We start from the raw sequence: 22,323 nt of genomic DNA on the forward strand, positions 1-22,323 counted from the left end.
TGCAGGGCTGAGGATGCAGCCTCGGAGCTCGCTGATGTTTGATTGGAAGAAGAGGAAGAGGCGGCGATGGAGGGAAGCTGGATGTAAAGGTGGAAGGAGAGAGCTGCCGTAGAACCAAGAAGAAGGGAGTTTTAGGAAGGAGGCCGAGGCCATCAGAGGTCACACAAGAGACCAACAGGATGAGCAGCAAGAAGAAGGCACTGCATTTAGCATTTGGGAGAACCCCCTCCCCTTCCCAGGGTCCCAGGGGCCCAGCCCTCCTGGTTCCAGTCAAGGGATGACACGGGGAGAAGTCAGATTGTGGAGGGGGGGATGTGGGGGATGCCAGGCAGGAGCGGCCACTGCACAGACTGCGTTTCAAGATGCAAGTGTGGGGCTTCCCTGGTGGCGCAGTGGTTGAGAGTCCGCCTGCCGATGCAGGGGACACGGGTTCGTGCCCCGGTCTGGGAAGATCCTACATGCGCGGAGCGGCTGGGCCCGTGAGCCATGGCCGCTGAGCCTGCGCATCTGGAGCCTGTGCTCCGCAACAGGAGAGGCCACAACAGTGAGAGGCCCGCGTACCGCAAAAAAAAAAGGTGCAAGTGTGGCTCAGTCTGGCTGGAAGGCTCTACCACTCAGGTTTAAATGCCCAAAGCTTGTATTTTTCAGCTCAGGGAGTGCAACGTGCTTTGACCTCCTTGTATTTTTATAACGTGGTAACTCTCTGTCCTTGCTTGTGTTCTTAGGGGTTTCTTTCCTTGGGTTGTCTGGAGGCTTTCTGGCTCCCAGATAATTTTTCTTGCTGTCTTCCCTCCTACGACCAGCCCCCCCTCCCTCCCTCCCCGCTACCCCATTCCCACCTCACACAGGCAGACACACACATCACTTTGTTAATTACATTGAAAGTGCCCTAGCTCTCCATTCTTGAGTTTCTGCTTCTGATGTTTATTTAGCTTTCTTAGAACAGGGAAAGTATCTTCCAGTGATTTCTGTTTATTGCGGGAACAATAACAATTTATGCTAATCTTATATGCCCCTAAGAAGACTAGAGACCTCTGTCTTTGGAAAGCTTAAAGCCGGAGTAAATGCACACATTGGCTCAAAGAGGAAGCGAGGTGGATTTGCACTCTCGGGGCAGAGCGGGAGGACAGCTCACCCAAAGGCAGCGTCTGACCCTCCCTTGCTGTCACGTGCCACGCTTGTGGGGAAGACCGCCTGCTAGCAGCCCAGCAGAGTGTCTTGAAAAGGACCTGGGAAGGGTTAGGAAGCATACGTTTTCCTTTCTGACCCTTACTACCTGAGCCTCAGTATCTTCATCTGTAAAACAGAGGGGACAGTAACTTCTTGGGCTGCTGTACGAATTGGATTTGTTGATAGGGGCCAAAGCACTTTGTAAAGGTCAAGTAGTACACAGCATCCGGCACCTCCAGTTACTCATATAACTTCTTTCTCCTTTAGGGAGGTAATGAGTGAAAAAGCTTATCGTATGTTTCCAACGTAACCATTTTTAAGCATGCAATTCAGGGGCATTAAGGACATTCACACTGTTGTGTAACCATGGCCATTATTCATCTTCTGAAGAACTTTTTCGTCTTCCCAAATGGAAACTCTGTCCCCATAACTCCCCATTCCCTCCTCTCCCATCCCCTGACACCCACCATACTACTCTCTGTCTCAATGAATTTGACTATTTTAGGTACTTTGTATAAGTGGAATCGTACAGGATTTGTCCTCTTGATTCTGGCCTGTTTCCCCGAGCATAATGTCTTCAGGGTTCATCCATGTCGTAGCCTGTGTCAGAATTCCATTCCTTTTTATGGCTGAATAATATTTCATTGTATGTTTATACCACAATTTGTTTATCCTTTTATCCATCAATGGATAATTGGGCTGTTTCTACCTTTTGGCTATTGTGAATAATGCTGCTATGAACATGGGTGTCCAAATACTGTTTGAGTCCCAGCTTTTGATTCTTTGGGGTGTATACACAAAAGCGGAACTGTAGGCTGAGTTTCATTCTGGTAGGACGGGAATATATCCTTGGCTTTGTGACTCTGCTTAGTAACCGTGGAGTCACAAGGGGCCTTGTTCGTTGTCAGGTCCCAGCTGCTTAGCTCACGAGGCCCTTTGCGTGTCTATGTCCCCTTGTCCTGCCCTCGCTGTGGGGTCACAGACAGTTCATCCCTCCCTCTCAACATCAGGGACAAAGACAGAGAAGCCTTCGATCCAAGAACACCATGTGTCACCTTGGCCTCAGCTGCCCGCAGCCGCCCACCAGCACTGGCTCTGATGGAGACCTCCAGCCCCCTCCCCATTGTCATGGGCCAAGGGGTTGATTCAGGAGAAACCGCACTTCTCACTCTGTCTCTGGGAGGGATTGATCTGCAGAGCAAGGAAGCACTTCTCTCATGTGTGCCCGACAGCTCAGCAGAATACCTCCTCTGCATTGGCCAAAGTCTGTTACTATTTTTACAGACTCTGAAAAGGAAGGAGCTCAGGGGGACACAGAGAGGGCAAGGGGACAGCCAAGGGGGAGAGGTCTGCCTGCAGTTCTTAGCTCAACTTCTGGCTGCTAAGGGGCTTTTCCACCTTTTGGAAAATGGGCGCAGTAAATCTGACAGACTCAGGAGAGAAACCGCTGGAGTGTCATCAGCATCAGGGACCCAGGAGACAAATGGGGCAACTGGAAATGAATGCATGGAATCCATGGCATAAAATCACCTTTGGTGCTACCCTAATGTTCGTAGCAGCACTATTTACAATAGCCAAGACATGGAAGCAACCTAAAGGTCCATGGACAGATGAATGGATAAAGAAGATATGGTACATATATACAATGGAATATTACTCAGCCATAAAAAAGAATGAAACACTGCCATTTGCAGCAACACAGATGGACCTAGAGATTATCATACTAAGTGAAGTAAGCCAGCCAGAGAAAAACAAATACCATATGATATCACTTATATGTGGAATCTAAAATATGATACAAATGAACTTATCTATGAAACAGAAACAGACTCATAGACATAGAGAACAGACTTGTGGTTGCCAAGGGGGAGGAGGGAAGAGGGATAAATTAGGAGTTTGGGATTAACAGATCTACACTACTATGTATAAAATAGATAAACAATGAGGACCTACTGTATATATAGCGCAGGGAACTATACTCAGTACCTTGTAATAACCTATAATGGAAAAGAATTTGAAGAAGAATATATATACGTATAATTGAATCCCTTTGCTGTACACCTGAAACTAACACAACCTTGTAAATTAACTATACTTCAGTAAAAAAAAAAAAAAAAAATCACCCGTGGTGCTAGAATCCTGGTCTTTCCTCACTGATTTTTTCTTGTCTCTAACGTGGATCTTGTTCCACTTCCTGGAGGACAGCGAAAGGGAGCAGGTCCATAGCCGTCCATGTTTCTTCCATCTAAGAACCCTCACTGGGAGAAGAATCCGCCTCAGTCCATCCCCGAGACAGACGTGAGGGAGAGGGGAAGCTCCTGGCTGGGGATTCCCTCAAGTTGTTATGAATTGGCTTTTTTGGGCGAAAGCCATTGGCAGTGACCAAATGCCACTGGGAATGTCTGATGCCGTATATCACTCTGTGATAAATCTGTCCTGGGTTTTATGTATTTCTAGTTCATAATTGCTGTTCTGGCTGAGTCAAATATGAGGCATGTGGTGGGAGACTCCAACTTGGCCAATGCTTGTGAGCAGAGGATCTTTGTTCTGACATGTTCCACTTGGTTCTTTCGTTGAATGCCTACCTTCTGCCCCTCCAGTATCTATAATTAGATACAGACCTTGAAGATAGACAGACTCATCTCTCCAGAGTTAGGGTTCAGGAGGAACACTTGCCCCGAAGACTCACAGTTAATTGCACTAAGTGGAGTGAATTCCTTTCACTGGAAAGGATTTAAAATATATATATTCGTCTTCCTTTGGTCCAGGACAGATGCCTGTCCCTGTCAGATGGCACAAGAGGGGGAGAGAAAAGTCCGTTCTTGCATAGGCATCTCTCTTTTTTTTAAAATTAATTTTTATTGGAGTCTAGTTGATTTACAATGTTGTGTTTCTGCTGTACAGCAAAGTGAATCAGTTATACATATATCCACTCTTTTTTATTTTATTTATTTGTTTGAATTTTATTTAATTTATTTTTTTATACAGCAGGTTCTTATTAGTCATCCATTTTATACCCATCGCTGTATACATGTCAATCCCAATCTCCCAATTCATCACACCACCACCACCACCACCCCGCCGCTTTCCCCCACTTGGTGTCCATACATTTGTTCTCTACATCTGGGTCTCAATTTCTGTCCTGCAAACTGGTTCACCTGTACCATTTTTCTAGGTTCCACATATGTGCATTAATATTCGATATTTGTTTTTCTCTTTCTGACTAACTTCACTCTGTATGACAGTCTCTAGATCCATCTACATCTCTACAAATGACCCAATTTCGTTCCTTTTTATGGCTGAGTAATATTCCATTGTATATACGTACCACATCTTCTTTATCCATGCATCTGTCAAGGGGCATTTAGGTTGCTTCCATGACCTGGCTATTGTAAATAGTGCTGCAGTGAACATTGGGGTACATGTGTCTTTTTGAATTATGGTTTTCTCAGGGTATATGCCCAGTAGTGGGATTGCTGGGTCATATGGTAATTCTATTTTTGGTTTTTTAAGGAACCTCCATACTGTTCACCATAGTGGCTGTATCAATTTACATTCCCACCAACAGTGCAAGAGGGTTCCCTTTTCGCCACACCCTGTCCAGCATTTGTTGTTTGTAGATTTTCTGATGGTGCCCATTCTAACTGGTGTGAGGTGATACCACGCTGTAGTTTTGATTTGCATTTCTCTAATAACTAGTGATCTTGAGCAGCCTTTCATGTGCTTCTTGGCCATCTGTATGTCTTCTTTGGAAAAATGTCTATTTAGGTCTTCTGCCCATTTTTGCATTGGGTTGTTTGTTTTTCTAATGTTGAGTTGCATGGGCTGTTTATATATTTTGTAGATTAATCCTTGGTCTGTTGATTCGTTTGAAAATATTATCTCCCATTCTGAGGGTGGTCTTTTCATCTTGTTTGTAGCTTCCTTTGCTGTGCAAAAGCTTTTCAGTTTCATTAGGTCCCATTTGTTTCGTTTGTTTTTATTTCCATTACTCTAGGACGTGGATCAAAAAAGATCTTGCTGTGATTTATGTCAAAGAGTGTTCTTCCTGTGTTTTCCTCTGAGAGTTTTATAGTGTCAGGTCTTACATTTAGGTCTCGAATCCATTTTGAGTATATTTTTGTGTATGGTGCTATGGAGTGTTCTAATTTAATTCTTTTACATGTAGCTGTCCAGTTTTCCCAGTACCGCTTATTGAAGAGACTGTCTTTTCTCCATCGTATATCCTTGCCTCCTCTGTCATAGATTTATTGACCATAGGTGCGTAGGTTTATCTCTGGGCTTCTATCCTGTTCCATTGATCTATATTTCTGGTTTTGTGCCAGTACCATATTGTCTTGATTACTGTAGCTTTGTAGTATAGTCTGAAGTCAGGGAGTCTGCTTCCTCCAGCTCTGTTTTTTTCCCTAAAGACTGCTTTGGCTATTCGGGGTCTTTTGTGTCTCCGTACAAATTTTAAGATTTTTTGTTCTAGTTCTGTAAAAAATGCCATTGGTAATTTGATAGGGATTGCATTGAATCTGTAGATTGCTTTAGGTAGTATAGTCACTTTCACAGTATTGATTCTTCCAATCTAAGAACATGGTATATCTTTCCATCTCTTGGTATCATCTTTAATTTCTTTCATCAGTGTCTTAGAGTTTTCTGCATACAGGTCTTTTGTCTCCTTAGGTAGGTTTATTCCTAGGTATTTTATTCTTTTTGTTGCAGTGGTAAATGGGAGGGCTTCCTTAATTTCTCTTTCAGATTTTTCATCATTAGTGTATAGGAATGAGAGATTTCTGTGCATTAATTTTGTATCCTGCAACTTTACCAGATTCATTGATTAGCTCTAGTAGTTTTCTGGTGGCATCTTTAGGATTCTCTATGTATAGTATCATGTCATCTGCAAACAGTGACAGTTTTACTTCTTCTTTTCCAATTTGTATTCCTTTTATTTCTTTTTCTTCTCTGATTGCCATGGCTAGGACTTCCAAAACTATGTTGAATAATATTGGTGAGAGTGGACATCCTTGTCTTGTTCCTGATCTTAAAGGAAATACTTTCAGTTTTTCACCATTGAGAATGATGTTTGCTGTGGGTTTATCGTATACGGCCTTTATTATGTTGAGGTAGGTTCCCTCTATGCCCACTTTCTGTAGAGTTTTTATCATAAATGGGTGTTGAATTTTGTCATAATCTTTTTCTGCATCTGTTGAGATGATCATATGGTTTTTATTCTTCAACTTGTTAATATGGTGTATCACATTGATTGATTTGCATATATTAGAATCCTTGCGTCCCTGGGATAAATCCCACTTGATCATGGTATATGATCCCTTTAATGTGCTGTTGGATTTGGTTTGCTAGTATTTTGTTGAGGATTTTTGCATCTATATTCATCAGTGATGTTGGTCTGTAATTTTCTTTTTTTGTAGTATCTTTGTCTGGTTTTGGTATTAGGGTGATGGTGGCCTCATAGAATGAGTTTGGGAGTGATCCTTGCTCTGCAATTTTTTGGAAGAGTTTGAGAAGGATGGGTGTTAGCTCTTCTCTAAATGTCTGATAGAATTCACCTGTGAAGCCATCTGGTCCTGGACTTTTGTTTGTTGGAAGATTTTTAATCACAGTTTCAATTTCATTACTTGTGATTGTTCTGTTCATATTTTCTGTTTCTTCCTGGTTCAGTCTTGGCAGGTTATACCTTTCTAAGAACTTTTCCATTTCTTCCAGGTTGTCCATTTTATTGGCATAGAGTTGCTTGTAGTAGTCTCTTAGGATGCTTTGTATTTCTGCAGTGTCTGTTGTAACTTCTCCTTTTTCATTTCTAATTTTATTGATTTGAGTCCTCTCCCTCTTTTTCTTGATGAGTCTGGCTAATGGTTTATCAATTTTGTTTATCTTCTCGAAGAACCAGCTTTTAGTTTTATTGATCTTTGCTATTGTTTTATTTGTTTCTATTTCGTTTATTTCTGCTCTGATCTTTATGATTTCTTTCCTTCTGCTAATTTTGGGTTTTGTTTCTTCTTCTTTCTCTAGTTGCTTTAGGTATAAGGTTAGATTGTTTATTTGAGATGTTTCTTGTTTTTTGAGGTAGGCTTGTATTGCTATAAACTTCCCTCTTAGAACTGCTTTTGCTGCATCCCATAGGTTTTGGATCATTGTGTTTTCATTATCATTTGTCTCTAGGTATTTTTTGATTTCTTCACTGATCGCTTGGTCATTTAGTAATGTATTGTTTAGCCTCCATGTGTTTGTGTTTTTTTCATTTTTTTTTTCACTGTAATTCATTTCTAATCTCATAGCATTGTGGTCAGAAAAGATGCGTGATATGATTTCAATTTTCTTAAATTTACTGAGGCTTGAATTGTGACCCAAGATGTGATCTATCCTGCAGAATGTTCCATGTGCACTTGAGAAGAAACTGTAATCTGCTGTTTTTGGATGGAATGTCCTATAAATATCAATTAAATCTATCTGGTCTACTGTGTTATTTAAAGCTTGTGTTTCCTTATTACTTTTCTGTTTGGATGATCTGTCCATTGGTGTAAGTGAGATGTTGAAGTCCCCCACTATTAGTGTGTTACTGTTGATTTCCTCTTTTATAGCTGATAGCAGTTGCCTTATGTATTGAGGTGCTCCTATGTTGGGTGCATATATATATATAATTGGTTTATCTTCTTCTTGGATTGATCCCTTGATCATTATATAGTGTCCTTCTTTGTCTCTTGTAACGTTCTTTATTTTAAAGTCTATTTTATCTGATATGAGTATTGCTACTCCAGCTTTCTTTAGATTTCCATTTGCATGGACTGTCTTTTTCCATCCCCTCATTTTCAGCCTGAATGTGTCCCTCGGTCTGAAGTGGGTCTCTTGTAGACAGCATATATATGGGTCTTGTTTTTGTATCCATTCAGCAAGCCTGTGTCTTTTAGTTGGAGCATTTAATCCATTCACGTTTAAGGTAATTCTAGATATGTATGTTCCTATGACCATTTTCCTAATAGTTTTGGGTTTGTTTTTGTAGGTCCTTTTCTTCTCTTGTGTTTCCCACTTAGAGAAGTTCCTTTAGCATTTGTTGTAGAGCTGGTTTGGTGGTGCTGAATTCTCTTAGCTTTTGCTTGTCTGTAAAGGTTTTAATTTCTCCATCAAATCTGAATGAGATCCTTGCTGAGTAGAGTAATCTTGGTTGTAGGTTCTTCCCTTTCATCACTTTAAGTATATCATGCCACTCCCTTCTGGCTTGTAGAGTTTCTGCTGAGAAATCAGCTGTTAACCTTATGGGAGTTCCCTTGTATGTCATTTGTCATTTTTCCCTTGCTGCTTTCAATAATTTTTCTCTGTCTTTAATTTTTGCCAATTTGATTACTATGTGTCTCAGTGTGTTTCTCCTTGGGTTTATCCTGTATGGGACTCTCTGCACTTCCTGGACTTGGGTGGCTATTTCCTTTCCCATGTTAGGGAAGTTTTCGACTATAATCTCTTCAGATATTTTCTCTGGTCCTTTCTCTCTTCTCCTTCTGGAACCCCTGTAATGCAGATGTTGTTGCATTTAATGTTGTCCCAGAGGTCTCTCAGGCTGTCTTCATTTCTTTTCATTCTTTATTCTGTTCCGTGGCAGTGAATTCCACCATTCTGTCTTCCAGGTCACTTATCCGTTCTTCTGCCTCAGTTATTCTACTATTGATTCCTTCTGGTATATTTTTCATTTCAGTTATTGTGTTGTTCATCTCTGTTTGTTTGTTCTTTAATTCTTCTAGGTCTGTGTTAAACATTTCTTGCATCTTCTCGATCTTTGCCTCCATTGTTTTTCTGAGGTCCTGGATCATCTTCACTATCATTATTCTGAATTCTTTTTCTGGAAGGTTCCCTATCTCTACTTCATTTAGTTGTTTTTCTGGGGTTTTATCTTGTTACTTCATCTGGTACATAGCCCTCTGCATTTTCATCTTGTCTGTCTCAGTGAATGTGGTTTTTGTTCCACAGGCTGCAGGATTGTCGTTCTTCTTGCTTTTGCTGTCTGCCCTCTGGTGGATGAGGCTATCTTAGAGGCTTGTGCAAGTTTCCTGATGGGAGGGGCTGGTGGTGGGTAGAGCTGACTGTTGCTCTGGTGGGCAGAGCTCAGTAAAACTTTAATCCGCTTGACTGCTGTTGGGTGGGTCTGGGTTCCCTCCTTGTTGGTTGTTTGGCCTGAGGCAACGCAACCCTGGAGCCTACCTGGGCTCTTTGGTGGGGCTAATGGCAGACTCTGGGAGGGCTCATGCCAAGGAGTACTTCCCAGAACTTCTGCTGCCAGTGTTCTTGTCTTCATGGTGAGCCACAGCCACCCCCCCACCTCTTCAGGAGACCCTCTAACACTAGCAGGTAGGTCTGGTTCAGTCTCCTATGCCGTCACTGCTCCTTCCCCTGGGTCCTGATGTGCACACAGTACTTTGTGTGTGCCCTCCAAGAGTGGAGTCTCTGTTTCCCTCAGTCCTGTCGAAGTCCTGCAATCAAATCCTGCTAACTTTCAAAGTCTGATTCTCTGGGAATTCTTCCTCCTGTTGCCGGACCCCCAAATTGGGAAGCCTGACATGGGGCTCAGAACCTTTACTCCAGTGGGTGGACTTCTGTGGTACAAGTGTTCTCCAGTTTGTGAGTCACCCACCCAGCAGTTATAGGATTTGATTTTATTGTGATTGCGCCCCTCCTACCATCTCATAGTGGCTTCTCCTTTGTCTTTGGATGTGGGGTATCTTTTTTTGGTGAGTTCCAGTGTCTTCCTGTTGATGATTGTTCACCAGTTAGTTCGGGTGTTCTTGCAAGAGGGAGTGAGAGCACGTCCTTCTACGCTGCCATCTTGAACCAATCTCCCCACTCTTTTTTAGATTCTGTTCCCATATAGGTCATTACGGAGTATTGAGTAGAGTTCCCTGTGCCAACCGTAGTTCTTTTTTTTTTTTAAATTTATTTACTTATTTTTGGCTGTGTTGGGTCTTCATGTCTGTGTGAGGGCTTTCTCTAGTTGTGGCAAGGGTGGGCCGCTCTTCATCACGGTGTATGGGCCTCTCACTATCGCGGCCTCTCTTGTTGCGGAGTACAGGGTCCAGATGCGCAGGCTCAGTAGTTGTGGCTCACGGGCCCAGCCGCTCCGCGGCATGTGGGATCTTCCCAGACCAGGGCTCGAACCTGTGTCCCCTGCATTAGCAGGCCGACTCTTAACCACTGCGCCACCAGGGAAGCCTCCAACCATAGTTCTTATTATCTGTTTTATATAGAGTACTGTGTGTATGTCAATCCCAAGCTCCCAATTTATCCCACCCCCACTTTTCCCCCTTGGTAACCATAAGTTTGTTTTCTACATCTGTGACTCTCTGTTTTGTAAATACGTTCATTTGTACCATTTTTTTAAGATGCCACATGCAAGCGATATCATATGATATTTGTCTTTCTCTGTCTGACTTCCTTCACTCAGTATGGTAGTCTCTAGGTCTACCCATGTTTCTGCAATTGACAATATTTTGTTCTTTTTTATGGCTGAGTAATATTCCATTGTATATATGTACCACATCTTCTTTATCCCTTCCTCCATTGCTTAGGCATCTCTTTGATGTTGGCTGAAGAACAAAGGCCCTGAGGGACCAATATTGGGATGACATTGGTCCTTCTAGTGGTTTCTTTTGATGTAGGAGAGTTTGTCTCTAGTCATAACTGTTTAGAAGCCATGTTTGGTGTGTCTCAGAGGAAATGAGTCACTCCTGAAAATGTAGGGATAGAGAATGACTCGGTGGTTTTCCGTGGCCTGCGTGCACGAAGCCCAGGTTACAGAGGTCTGCAGCGGGCAGTGGAGGTGTCTGTTTTTGTTTGAGTTGTTAGGGAAGTTGTGCCCCAGTACAGGAGCAGCATCCAGGCATTGTCTGCTGGAAATAGACAAGGTGTCAGGTGGGGGGACAATGCAGCGTCTGGGGCTTGCAGATCACCTCTCTGAAGAAATGTAATCTCTGGCCCCGAATGTTCTGGTTACATTTTCAGTTTGGTGATGTGGCCTCACAGAGTTAGATTTCTGTTTTCCGGCAGGAAGTTCTCCCCACTCAGGGCATCATGTTTCTTTTCATTTGTTTGGTTGAAAAAAGAAACAAGCTGCCCACTGCAGCCCTGCGTGGCCTTCAAATTTAATTAACCTGTGTGGGTACCATGCGTCACACACGTTAATTACACCTGTACCTATCTTTGAGAATTAATTACGGCTTTGCCAAGTGCTCTGAAATTTTCTTGGGAATGAAAGGGCCTGGGAGGAATCTAGACATTTCGGTGTTATCCTCTCATCTCCTTGGGGGTGTGGGTGCTGACAGCTTCAGACGGACCTGATCTTTCCTGCAGGAACCTTTCTGGAGCTTTTCTGTTGCTCCCAAGTGACTGCTGCTTGGTTGTTGTGCAGGATGGCAGGTGCCCACACCCACGTGGGCATTCCTGTGTCCCTTTGCAAGAGGTCACACTTGCCTTTGTCTACCCTCTGCACAAAGAAGTTTGGTTGGGAGTGTGGCTGGTTAAAAAGTCACAGTGATGCCGGGAATTGTTCTTGTAGTGGGATCAGAGGAGCTGTCGGGAATGCCCAGATCTCCTGAATCTAAGCCGCTTCTTTTTCTCCCTCTTTGTTCACAGCGGGGCATTTTCCGAAGTGGTCTTAGCTGAAGAGAAGGCAACTGGAAAACTCTTTGCGGTGAAATGTATCCCCAAGAAGGCACTGAAGGGCAAAGAAAGCAGCATAGAGAATGAGATTGCGGTCCTGAGAAAGTAAGTACCAGGAGGGACGGCCTCCTTCCCCCACCGCCCGGTGGATGATGCTCCGGGGTGATCGGGCCTCTGGCCCACAGGAGGGAGGAGGCTGCCGGGAGCTGGCTGCCCAGTGGTCGGAGAGGGTGACCAGGATGCTGGCCCGCAGTGAGGGGTGGGCTTGTTAACCCTGACTGCCTTTCGTGCAGGGCGTCCAGAGCACTTTCCACATTATAGAGCATTTCCTAATGTCTGTGCCAGTCATTTAGGTTGTTATTCTTTCCAAAGAACATGGCAGTCAGATGGACTCGGTTTTGAACCGAGACCCCGCCACTCCCTGCAGCTGGGTGACCTTGGGCTGGTTCCTGAGCTCTGAGCCTCCTCCATAAACTGGAGTTAACAGTATCCTCCCAGGTGTCCTCAGGATTAAGTGAGATGGCGCTTAGCAAGTGTTTGTTCAGCACCTGCTGCATAGTAAGTGCTCAATGAAAGGGTAGCGGCCACTGCCACTGGCCCCCATTACTATTATTGTTTTCTTGTTGTTGTTGCTTTATTTTATAAGAAGGAGGTGAAGCTCAGAAATGGAAGTCACTTGTCCATCGCCTTGCAGCTCAGATGTGGCACAGCCAGGGAGGTAACCCCCCCTCCCCCGCCCCACCAGTGTGATTTCCAGTCTTTGGTGGGTCTCCTGCTCTCTGCCACACACCTGGCACCTGGCACCCAGAGAGTGCCAGAGCTCACTGGTTACCTGCTTCACCTCTTCACTGAGTTTGATTTTGCTCCCCGTGTAATAGAACCTGGATGGGGTTCCTGGACCCAATTCCAAGGTGTGTGGCTCAGGGTTTTACCACACCAACAAACAATTCTTTGTTGCCAGCAGGGTGTCCGAGAGCTCACCTCAGTCCTGACACTGTCTACCCGGAGACAGAATCAGATCGCACAGGTGAAGGGCTCAGTCCCATGAGACCGCTCCCCACTTCAGGCTCCAGTCTCAAGCTTGGGTTGTTACCTGTACTTCTGACCAACTGGTTATAAGTCAGAGGTTCCCAGGGCCCTCTCCTGGGGTTCGATCAATTTGCTAGAATGGCTCACAGAACTCAGGAAAACCCGTTTACTCACTAGATTACCGAATTATTCTGAAAGGATATTAAAGGATGCGAACCAACAGCTAGATGGAAGAGATACACAGGGCAGGGTCCCGAACAAGGGAGCTTCTGTCCTCTTGGACCGTGGGGCAGCGCGGTGGCATGCAGAAGCGTTCTGGTTCTCCAATGTGGAAGCTCTGCAAAAATGGACAAAAACTTGTCCTTTGGGCTTTTTATGGAGGCTTCGTTATATAGTCGTGATTGATAAAGATCATTGGTCATTGGTGATTGGTTCAACCTCCAGCCCCTCTCCCCTCCCCAGAAATCAGGGGGATGGAACTGAAAGTCCCAACCCTCTAGTCACGTGGTTGGTTCTCCTGGCAACCAGCCCCCATCCTTAGGTGCTTCTAAAAGTCACCTCATTCACATAACAAAGAAACTTCTGGCTCTCTCAACACTTAGGAAACTCCAAAGGTTTTTGGGAGCCGTGAGTCAGGAACTGTGGACAAGACCAAATATATATATGAGAAATATTTTTTGGTCATCTCAGTGACCAAATATATATTTCTCATAAATCACAGTTTCGCAGAATCAAATCAAAATCATGCCTCCAGCCCACTGGTGCCACAGAGAACCATTCTGATGTGGCTGGATCCACCCAAAAGATGGCCTCCCGTTAGCATGGTGTCCAGGCTGCTTCCCATGTCCTCACGATCGAGCCATTCCCCCGTGTCTCACAAGGTTTGGGGGAACAAACCTTTATATGGGACCTGCTTTTGCGTGATTGGGGTGTATCTGAGCATTGTGCTGTGAAGATTTTAAGCTCTCCTATTAGTGAAAGATGTTAGAAGTATCCTTGAGATTTGGGGGGTTTGGAATCAGCACAAAGTAAGAATCAGATAAGCAAAGAAAAATGGGAACAAGCCTTACAGGGCCTCAGAACAAGATGTCACACTCTCTGCATTCTTCCTGAGTCAGCCACGTCTCCCACTTCTGTGTCTTGGGGACCAACAGTGCCCTCGGAACAGTGCTTTGTTGCCGTCAATACAAACCCAGTGCCACTGAGGTGGTCCGGATCTTCCTGTTCTGCAGCGTGTGTGATGTGTGTTCTAGAACAAGTGGGTCTCGATGGCTTTTAAGTCCAAGGGTTTTCTGTTATTTGTTTGGTTGGTTTCTAGGTTGTCTCTTAGGGACCTGAAGAGTTTCAGGTTGTCCTGTGAGGACTGCATGAAATGATTCTGTGGCGGAGAATTTGGGAAAACAAATTACTCTAAGTACATTAGCATCCGGCCGGAAAAGAGTATGTTAATGAAACATTTATTTAAATTGTTCATTTTCCAATATGAAATCGGCACTCAGAGAAGAGGATATTGGCTGTGTATGAAGTTGTAGCCACATTGCAGATATTTGGCATTTGAGATGGGATTCTGGGTGGGCTCAGAGCTTCCCCAGAGGGCCTACCTTGGGGCACAGGGGCTGCTGGATGCTGAGTCAAGGATGGTGCCTTTATTTTCATGTGTCTCCCTTATGGGCTTAGAAGCCACAAAGCCGGGGAAGTCAGTTTTATTCTCAGTGTTATCTTGCATCTACATGGGCAAGGGCAGCAGTGTAGACTTCATAAGCCAGTCTTCGTTCATGCCTTGTTCCCTCTGCTTTAAGTAGTGTCTCCACCCTGTGCCTCATTCAAATAATACACACTTCCAGCAAGAGGGCATTTAAAAGCAAGAGAGGGGACTTCCCTGGCAGTCCAGTGGTTAAGACTCCACGCTCCCAATGCGTGAGACGTGGGTTCAGTCCCTGGTGGGGGAACTAAGATCTCGCATGCTGTGCGGTGTGGCCAATTAAAAACAATTAAAAAATAAATATATCAACTATACTTCAATAAAAAATAAAAATTAAGAAAAAATAAAAGCAAGGGAGGACCAGGGATTGGGAATCACTTATTTTGATAGTTCTCACTCTCTGCTGTTGGCGTGCCTTGAAGTGTGACCCTTTTTTCAGGAATGGAAGACAAAGAAATGATTTTTCAGGGGATAAAAGGTGCTGTATCCCCTGTACTGATTTCTTGTTTCGGTCCCCTGCGAAGGATTTATAAGCGGAGTAAGAAGCCGTTCCAGGTTATAAGCAGCCGGAAGCAAAGTATGTGAGTTGTAAGGAAGATAGTTTTGAAACTGCTGTCAGAAGCCGCCATTGAAGCATTCATTCATTTCACTGATGTTTAGTAAATTCCTACACATCAGTTGGAACCGAGGTTGAAAAGACAAGATACAATCCTTGCCCTCCAGGAGCTAAATAAGTGCAGTAACGTCGCAGATACTGTGTGAGAGGTCTGACCAGGGGCTCAAGAGTAGGGCTGCCCAGTTTTCCCTTTGGGGTGGGGTGTGAGGGTAGGCTTCTTGGAGGAGGTGGGTCCGGACAATGAATATATTTCGCTGAGGGCAGAAAGGCAGAGGGATATTCCAACCAGGAAGGAGCAGTGCAAACAGAGGAAAGGAGATGGGGAGGCAGGCTGGTGTGCTGGGAACTCCACATAGCTCACTGGACCAGGTGGAGGGTTCAAGGCGAGGTGTGGGAGACCTGAGGTTGGGGAGGCTGGATCGGGGGGGCTGTATACCGCAGTTTATCCGCTAGACAGGGGAGCCTTGAAGGATTGTTTCATAGAGATTATTGTTGCTGAACTTGGAAGGATAGATTGGGGGGCGGGCAAGACTCACTCTAGGGGGAGCAGTTAGGCAGCCGTTGGAGGCGTCGGGGAAGCAATGCATTGAAACAGGAGGTGTGTGTTGGGATGCAAGGGGCAAAATGGAATCTCCAGGACTTAGGGATTCAGGAAGAGTGAGGGGAGGATTGAGGGGAGAGTGGATTCTAGGATAACTATCAGGTTTCTGATTGGATACCTGGGTGGGTAACGACCCCATTAGCTGAGATCAGAAATCCAGGAGCCGGAGGGCAGGTGATGAGTTCTGATTCAGACATGCTGGTCTTGGGAATGGCTGGGTGGAGTTGACCAGTTGACCATGGAGGTCTGGAGCTCAGCAGCTCAGCTGTGATCTGGGCTTGCTGGATGTTAAAATTTTCTGAAAACACATATTAAAAAATCCTTTGGTACTTTCCACAGCTAAATCATTGTAGATAGGGTCCCAGACAGGCCTGCATTATTCCAAATTCTGTCATATACCCTGGTCGTTTGTATATTTCCAGGCTATTTTTCATCCAGGGAGGCCCATCTGGGAGACTGCTTGCCCTCCTTCGTGTTGCTTTTATTGCAGGGTGAGAGATTTACGTATTTCATTGGATTTAAGTAATGTAGCTAATATATCCTTAAGGATGTCTTTTTTCTTGCTCTGAAAATAGTTCCAAAATGAATCTCCTCCTTGAAAGTGGATATTAAACCAAGCTCAGAGGGAATAAAAAGAGGCTGGCTTCATGGTAGACAGTTACTATGTAGCAGAGAGAGACGCTGTCTGACTGGCCAGGGGCAGGGTCTGTGTGTGCACCAGCTTTCCCTGGTGGAATGGTTAGCTCAGGTCCCACGCAGGGAGTGTTCTCTGCATTATGGATATCACGTCATCAGGGTTGCATACCCTGCACTGGATGATAGAGTTTATCGTTTCTGTAGTATTGTTTACTTCGAGGGCAGGCACTACCCAAATCCAGTTTCAAGGCAACACATAAAGTATTTTTGGAGAAGTAGAAAGGCAAATATACAGACAGTCTGTATTGAAATGGGGGGATGAAGGGGCTGCATAAAGCTGGAATATGGGAGATGGAAGAAACAGGACAGATGTATTGAGAGTAGCCCTTTTCCTAACAGTTGGGGTAACCGAGGCTCAGACTGGTTAAAGAGTTACTGTGCTTATGAAACATGGCACCAGGATTCCACACGCTGTTGTAATGGTTACTTTGTCGGCTACAGAGATGATCTTCCCTGGGGGAGGAGCCTGGGTAGCGATTGCTTTTAAATCGCATGTTCTCCATCTTGAATACACTGAGGAGTCTCAGCTGACGGTCTCTGCCTTCTTCTCTCTAAAGCAGTGGTTTTCAACCCTGGTGGCACATTGAAATCACCTGGGAAGCTTTTCCGACCATCCTGACACCCAGGCTCCATCCTAGACCAATTGAGTTAGACTTGGAGGTTATGGTGGCCGTTGGGAAATTTTGAAAAGCAGCCCCTCTCCAACCCGAGATTCTTACCTGCATTCAAGTCAGTGTTGAGAACAGCTGCTCTAGGGCCTCAAGGTCTCACCTCCCAGCGGGGTAGAGATGCTCTTCACGTGTCCAGGAGTAGGGAAAGATGTGTACACACGTGTGTGTGTGCGCACGCACACTCACTCACATACACACACACACACGCACACACACGCACACACACACACACACACACACACCAGATGACGTTTCCTTTAGGTGAGAGGCTTCATTTAGAGAAGCAAACTCAAATGTGGTCCCTTTTGAAGAGCTGGGTTTTATACTAAGAGAGGGGAATTGACTTGACCCCATCCTCCCATCAGTGGGGAGTGGGCACCAGCCACTGGCTGGGTTCAGGAGCGAGAACCTGGCTTTTTGAGGGTGGCAGGGGAAGTAGGGGCAGTGATGGCCATTCCCGGCCTGGAGAGACTGGCGTAGGGGTTGGTCAAGTCAGCAGGACTCAGTGACAAGGCCACTATCTGAAGGGGGTCAGGGCTGCTGAAGGCGGCAGACGCCAAAGCCCAGGATCCGCTAAGGCCAAGGTCAGGATGGATCTCCGGCAGGGTGGTGGGGCTGGGTCTTCTGGGGGGAGCGTGAGTCAGCACCTCAACCAGGGGAGAGCCGGGCTCCAGAGGCCTGGGCACTTCTTACAGTAGTTTGATTTCCTGGTTATCTTGGACAGACATGTTTCTCTCGTACAGATTAACTAGAGGGAAGGCAGGCAGCTTGAGCCCCCAAAGGAGAGGACAGCTGGTTTTGAATTAAGTATTAGCCTTCAGAGAAAGGCTTTTCTGTAAATGAACGCATTTAAATCTGGCTTGCTTCTGCTCCTGCAGCTTTGTTCTGATGGCAGCCTGGCCCGTTTGCTTCTTTAAATCACTGCCAAGTGACAGTTTATTGTGTGTGTTAGAGGAACAGACGCATCAATAGAAATTCATCGATTCAGGGCGAACAAAACCACTTTCCAATGACTGAAAATGGCTGAGCTGGTAAAGCTGATACTTGAGTTTCTCAGGCACCAATTCAGCTTTTGAAGGATCTGATCTGCCTGGAAGATGATGTTCCAACATGGAGAGACTCTCCTCTGGAAAGGTAGTGTCGGGATTAAGGACACAGGCAGGAAGTAAGAAGAGGAATGGCTGGAGGCCCTGTGATAACAACCAGGGAGGCAGGTCTATCTGTTAGGATCCTAGAACCCTTCGCTCCCCTGGAAAAGCCTTGCTGAAAGTTCCCTTAATTCTGGGAAAAATGTGCAGTTCGAGCAAAACAGGTTGAGGGATGCGGTTAAGTTATTTGGTGGTGGTTATTGTGCTGTGTGTGTGATTAAAGTCACAGTCTTGTCAGGCTTGGAGCATGCACGGGTGGGTGTATCTGCCCAAGGCCCCTAGTCCTGTTGGAAAATTGACAACAGCCCATCCTGGACCTGTTCACACCAGGCTCAGTGAAAGCATCAGACACACGCACGAGCTGACGCTCGTCCCTCTGGCCCTACCAGAGATCTGACCTTGGAATCTTGCTGAATTTGGTGGACTTTCTCCTCTTTCGCTCTATACCTCGGCCTCTCCATTTCTTTGAGCCCCGTGGATCTGACTGTAAACTCCGCTTTGTTCAGACCACTATTTGCTGGTCGTTGTTTACTTCATCCTAACAGTGGGCATGTGTATAAGAAATAAAACTGGTCTCATGCCAGCGTGACTTTACAGCCCAAACGGGATACATTTGATGCTTCCAAGTGGCTTTCCCATGGTGCTTTGTCCATAGCTGATAATCCAGCCACATTTTTAAAATTTGATTTGAGATCCAGAATCAATGCATTTTTATAGTTTTTATCAATTTCTTGGGCATTGCTTACGGAATGCCATGAATGGGAGGAAAAGGGAATTGGTGGTATCCCTTAGTACAAAACAGGGATATTCAAACTAGTTTGACCAGGCATGTTGGCTTATCTTTCCAGTGACTGTGAACCTCTGGGGCCACTCCCTGCCTGCTTCCCAAGTATCATGTGAAGTGTGGCTCTCATGATCAGACTGACTCCCTTTCTTCATGCCTTGTTCCAGAAACACTGTGCAACTGAGATTTTAAATGCATGTCTGATTTGACCCTCCCCACCTTAATTCTGGGAAGTCACCTGCTTGATGGAATCCAAGCTCCTTTGTAAACAGCCCCTCCCCTCCACTTTGCCATCTTGCTGCGTAGCATTCACCTCCCGACCCCCCAAGTTCAGTTTCATTCTTCCAAAGCGAACAGATGATTGCTGCACAGATGATTCAGGCCTCTGCCTCACCTTCCCTCTCCTTCCTGCTACAGTAGGCTAAGCCTCAGTTTGAGATGCCCCCTCCTTCAGGATTCCCCCCCTCCATTGTCCCTGCTGGGGGTGGGGGCCCTTCCCTCTGAGACCCCACGGCACCAAGCTTACCTCTGTCACTCCTGACTCTGACTGTGAGGTCCGCTTCCTGTGGATTTCCTGAGTCCAGCCCTGAGCTAAAGGCATGGTGGGGAGCATGGAGGGGAGGAGTGGGTGGAGGAGATTCAGGTGATAATACGGAGTTAGAAACACTGGGCTCAGGAGCTGACTCAATAGAGATTAGGGCGAGGAAGAAATCTCTGCTGACTTCTAGTGGGCTTTCATGACCCAGCGCACACAGGTCCATCAGCCAATGGGGGACCTGTGTCCCCCATTGGAAAACGAGGAAAGAGGCGAAGATGATTCTCCTATAACAACAAGGCTGACTTCATCCAGTCTGGCTGTTCCTACCACCTTTTATACTGTATGTATTACTCTGTAGATATTTAGAGTAGTTGAAGAAACATTGTGTTAGTGTTAGTTATTTACATGCTTATTTCCGTTTGCTAGCTCTCTGTCAGCTAATCTGGTTCTGTGTTTGGGCAGTTCAGCCCTTGTGTGGATGGTTGGTGGTTTAATTTCCTCTAATAATATATCTTGGCAAATGTTTTCTCCCTTCTTCAGTAAACTTACTTAGCTAATGATTTATATAAATTTTATTTAAATGATTCCAACAGATGTGTGTGAGTTGATATCTGTATCTGTATATATCTCTTTATGTGTATGTGAATATATATGTATATATATGTGTGTGTGTATATGTATATATATTTCTTGTCTGATATTTCAAAAAAATCAGAATAGCCTTATATTGGAGGGTATTTCACAGCATGAAAGATTAAGTACAAGGAGTCCTAGGATAGACCAGGATGGCAAATACAGAAAAAGAAATAAATATACCCCAAAGGTTCACTGTTTCTTTTCTGTTAAACTTTAGGTTGTGTCAGTTCTATTTTCGACATGGTTTTGGCATTGTTTATATGGGTAGATAAGTGATTTCAGTGAAGTTTTATTTATGACTCATTATCTAGTTTAAACTCTATAAAATTTGGTGAATAGATTTTATTTTACATATTTGAAGTCCAGGGTTATCCTTGGGTGGTTTAAAAACTTACCATTTTAAAGCCATATCACTGACTTTTGTCCTGAAAGTCAGCTTAAAAATTGAGGTCAGGGCTTCCCTGGTGGCGCAGTGGTTGAGAGTCCGCCTGCCGGTGCAGGGGACGCGGGTTCGTGCCCCGGTCCGGGAAGATCCCACATGCCGCGGAGCGGCTGGGCCTGTGAGCCATGGCCGCTGAGCCTGCGCATCCGGAGCCTGTGCTCCGCAACGGGAGAGGCCACAACAGTGAGAGGCCCGCGTACCGCAAAAAAAGAAAAAGAAGAAAAAAAAAATTGAGGTCAGAGTCTTAGGTGATTGGTCTGAAGTTTTTAGGAAATATACAGTGAAAGAAATCTTTTCTAAAATAGTGATATATATGGAATTTGGTAAATGGGATTTAATATTCATTTTTTTTAGCCATTTACATTTTTCTTTTATAAATATTTTAAAAATAGGGTTGACTATAGGATTCAGATATGAGGTAGGTATCATTGGGGAATCCAAACACAGGCAAGGATATTTGTAAACAAATACAGTGGTGTGATGGCTGCGGTGTTTTCATCCTTGTTGAAGGCTACAGAACTGATGCGCTAAATGCATACATTTATATGTGTATGTATGTGCATAAATGGGAACAGATGCACATATATGTAGACACACATGTACATACACATATGTATATACACATTTTAAAATACATTTCAGTTTTTTTATATCTTTCCACTGAAGAGCAAAAAATTCTTTTTGCTTAATTTAATCAATATACCCTCAAGGCTGTCAAAAATCTGCTGTCTGGGTGCCTAAATAAGATCATAAGGCATATGAAAAGCCTTTTTAAATTACATTGAAATGCTCCAGTGTTAGGGATTATGTAAATGTTAGGCATTACCACTCTCATCATGCTATTGTAAGAGCTCAGAATATGTTGGCGGAAGAGGTAAGAGCAGAAATTGTATCCATTTTGTGGAAGGAGAAACTGAGGTGCAGAGGGTATAATTTTGAGTGAGTGGTGGAGCTAGGGAGACAGCAGAGTCTCACTTATGGAGCTGTTCCCCATCTTTTAGGGCCCACAGCCTGCCCTTCTGTTAGGAGACTGTTATGGGAACTTCGTTCAATCTAGAAACAGCCTGTAGGAATCAGATGTCTTATGACTCCCGGAAATTCCCTGGCGGTCCAGTGGTTAGGACTCTACGCTTTCAGTGCTGAGGGCCTGGGTTCGGTCCCTGGTCGGAGAGCTAAGAGCCAACAAGCCACGTGGCCAAAAAAAAAAAAAAAAAAGTCTCATGACTCCCAACAAATAGTAAGAAATAGATGGCAATAGATTTCAATAGATAATAGGTGTCAGTAGATGCTAAATAGTTTAATTGAAATAGATGTCAATTAATTAAATTAATAGACTGATAACGCTAAAACCAGAACCTGAAAATTAGAGCCATTTGTAGCTACCCTTTGAGACTTTAAATATACTTATTCTCACTTTGTCATAATTTAGAAACTAGCTGGGACTTCTAGGAGCCTTGTTTTCTGTAATCCTCACAGTCAACCTCTGAAGTGTCTATTATTATTCACGTTTTACAGTTGAGCTGGGACTTAAATAAGAAATTTCTGGAGACCACGTAAGTAGATAGAGCAGGAAGTCAGACCCGGGTCTGTCTGTCTTTTCCATCATGATTTGATCCGTCTGGTGTTTCCACGTTGTTTAAGAC

The 22,323-nt window shown here is 44.6% G+C and overlaps 1 protein-coding gene across 3 annotated transcripts in view; it reads left to right on the plus strand.

The window, feature by feature from the left end:
- Nucleotides 1-22,323, plus strand: part of CAMK1D (calcium/calmodulin dependent protein kinase ID) — a 417,212-nt gene that overhangs the window by 153,244 nt on the left and 241,645 nt on the right. For all 3 annotated transcript variants that reach the window (XM_060006055.2, XM_060006054.2, XM_060006056.1), the window contains exon 2: nt 11,791-11,922. In XM_060006055.2, coding sequence (XP_059862038.1) covers nt 11,791-11,922 — 132 coding nt within the window. The remainder of the gene's footprint in view (nt 1-11,790; nt 11,923-22,323) is intronic.

The sequence above is a fragment of the Delphinus delphis genome, chromosome 2 (assembly GCF_949987515.2).
Source record: "Delphinus delphis chromosome 2, mDelDel1.2, whole genome shotgun sequence".
Lineage (NCBI taxonomy): Eukaryota > Metazoa > Chordata > Mammalia > Artiodactyla > Delphinidae > Delphinus > Delphinus delphis.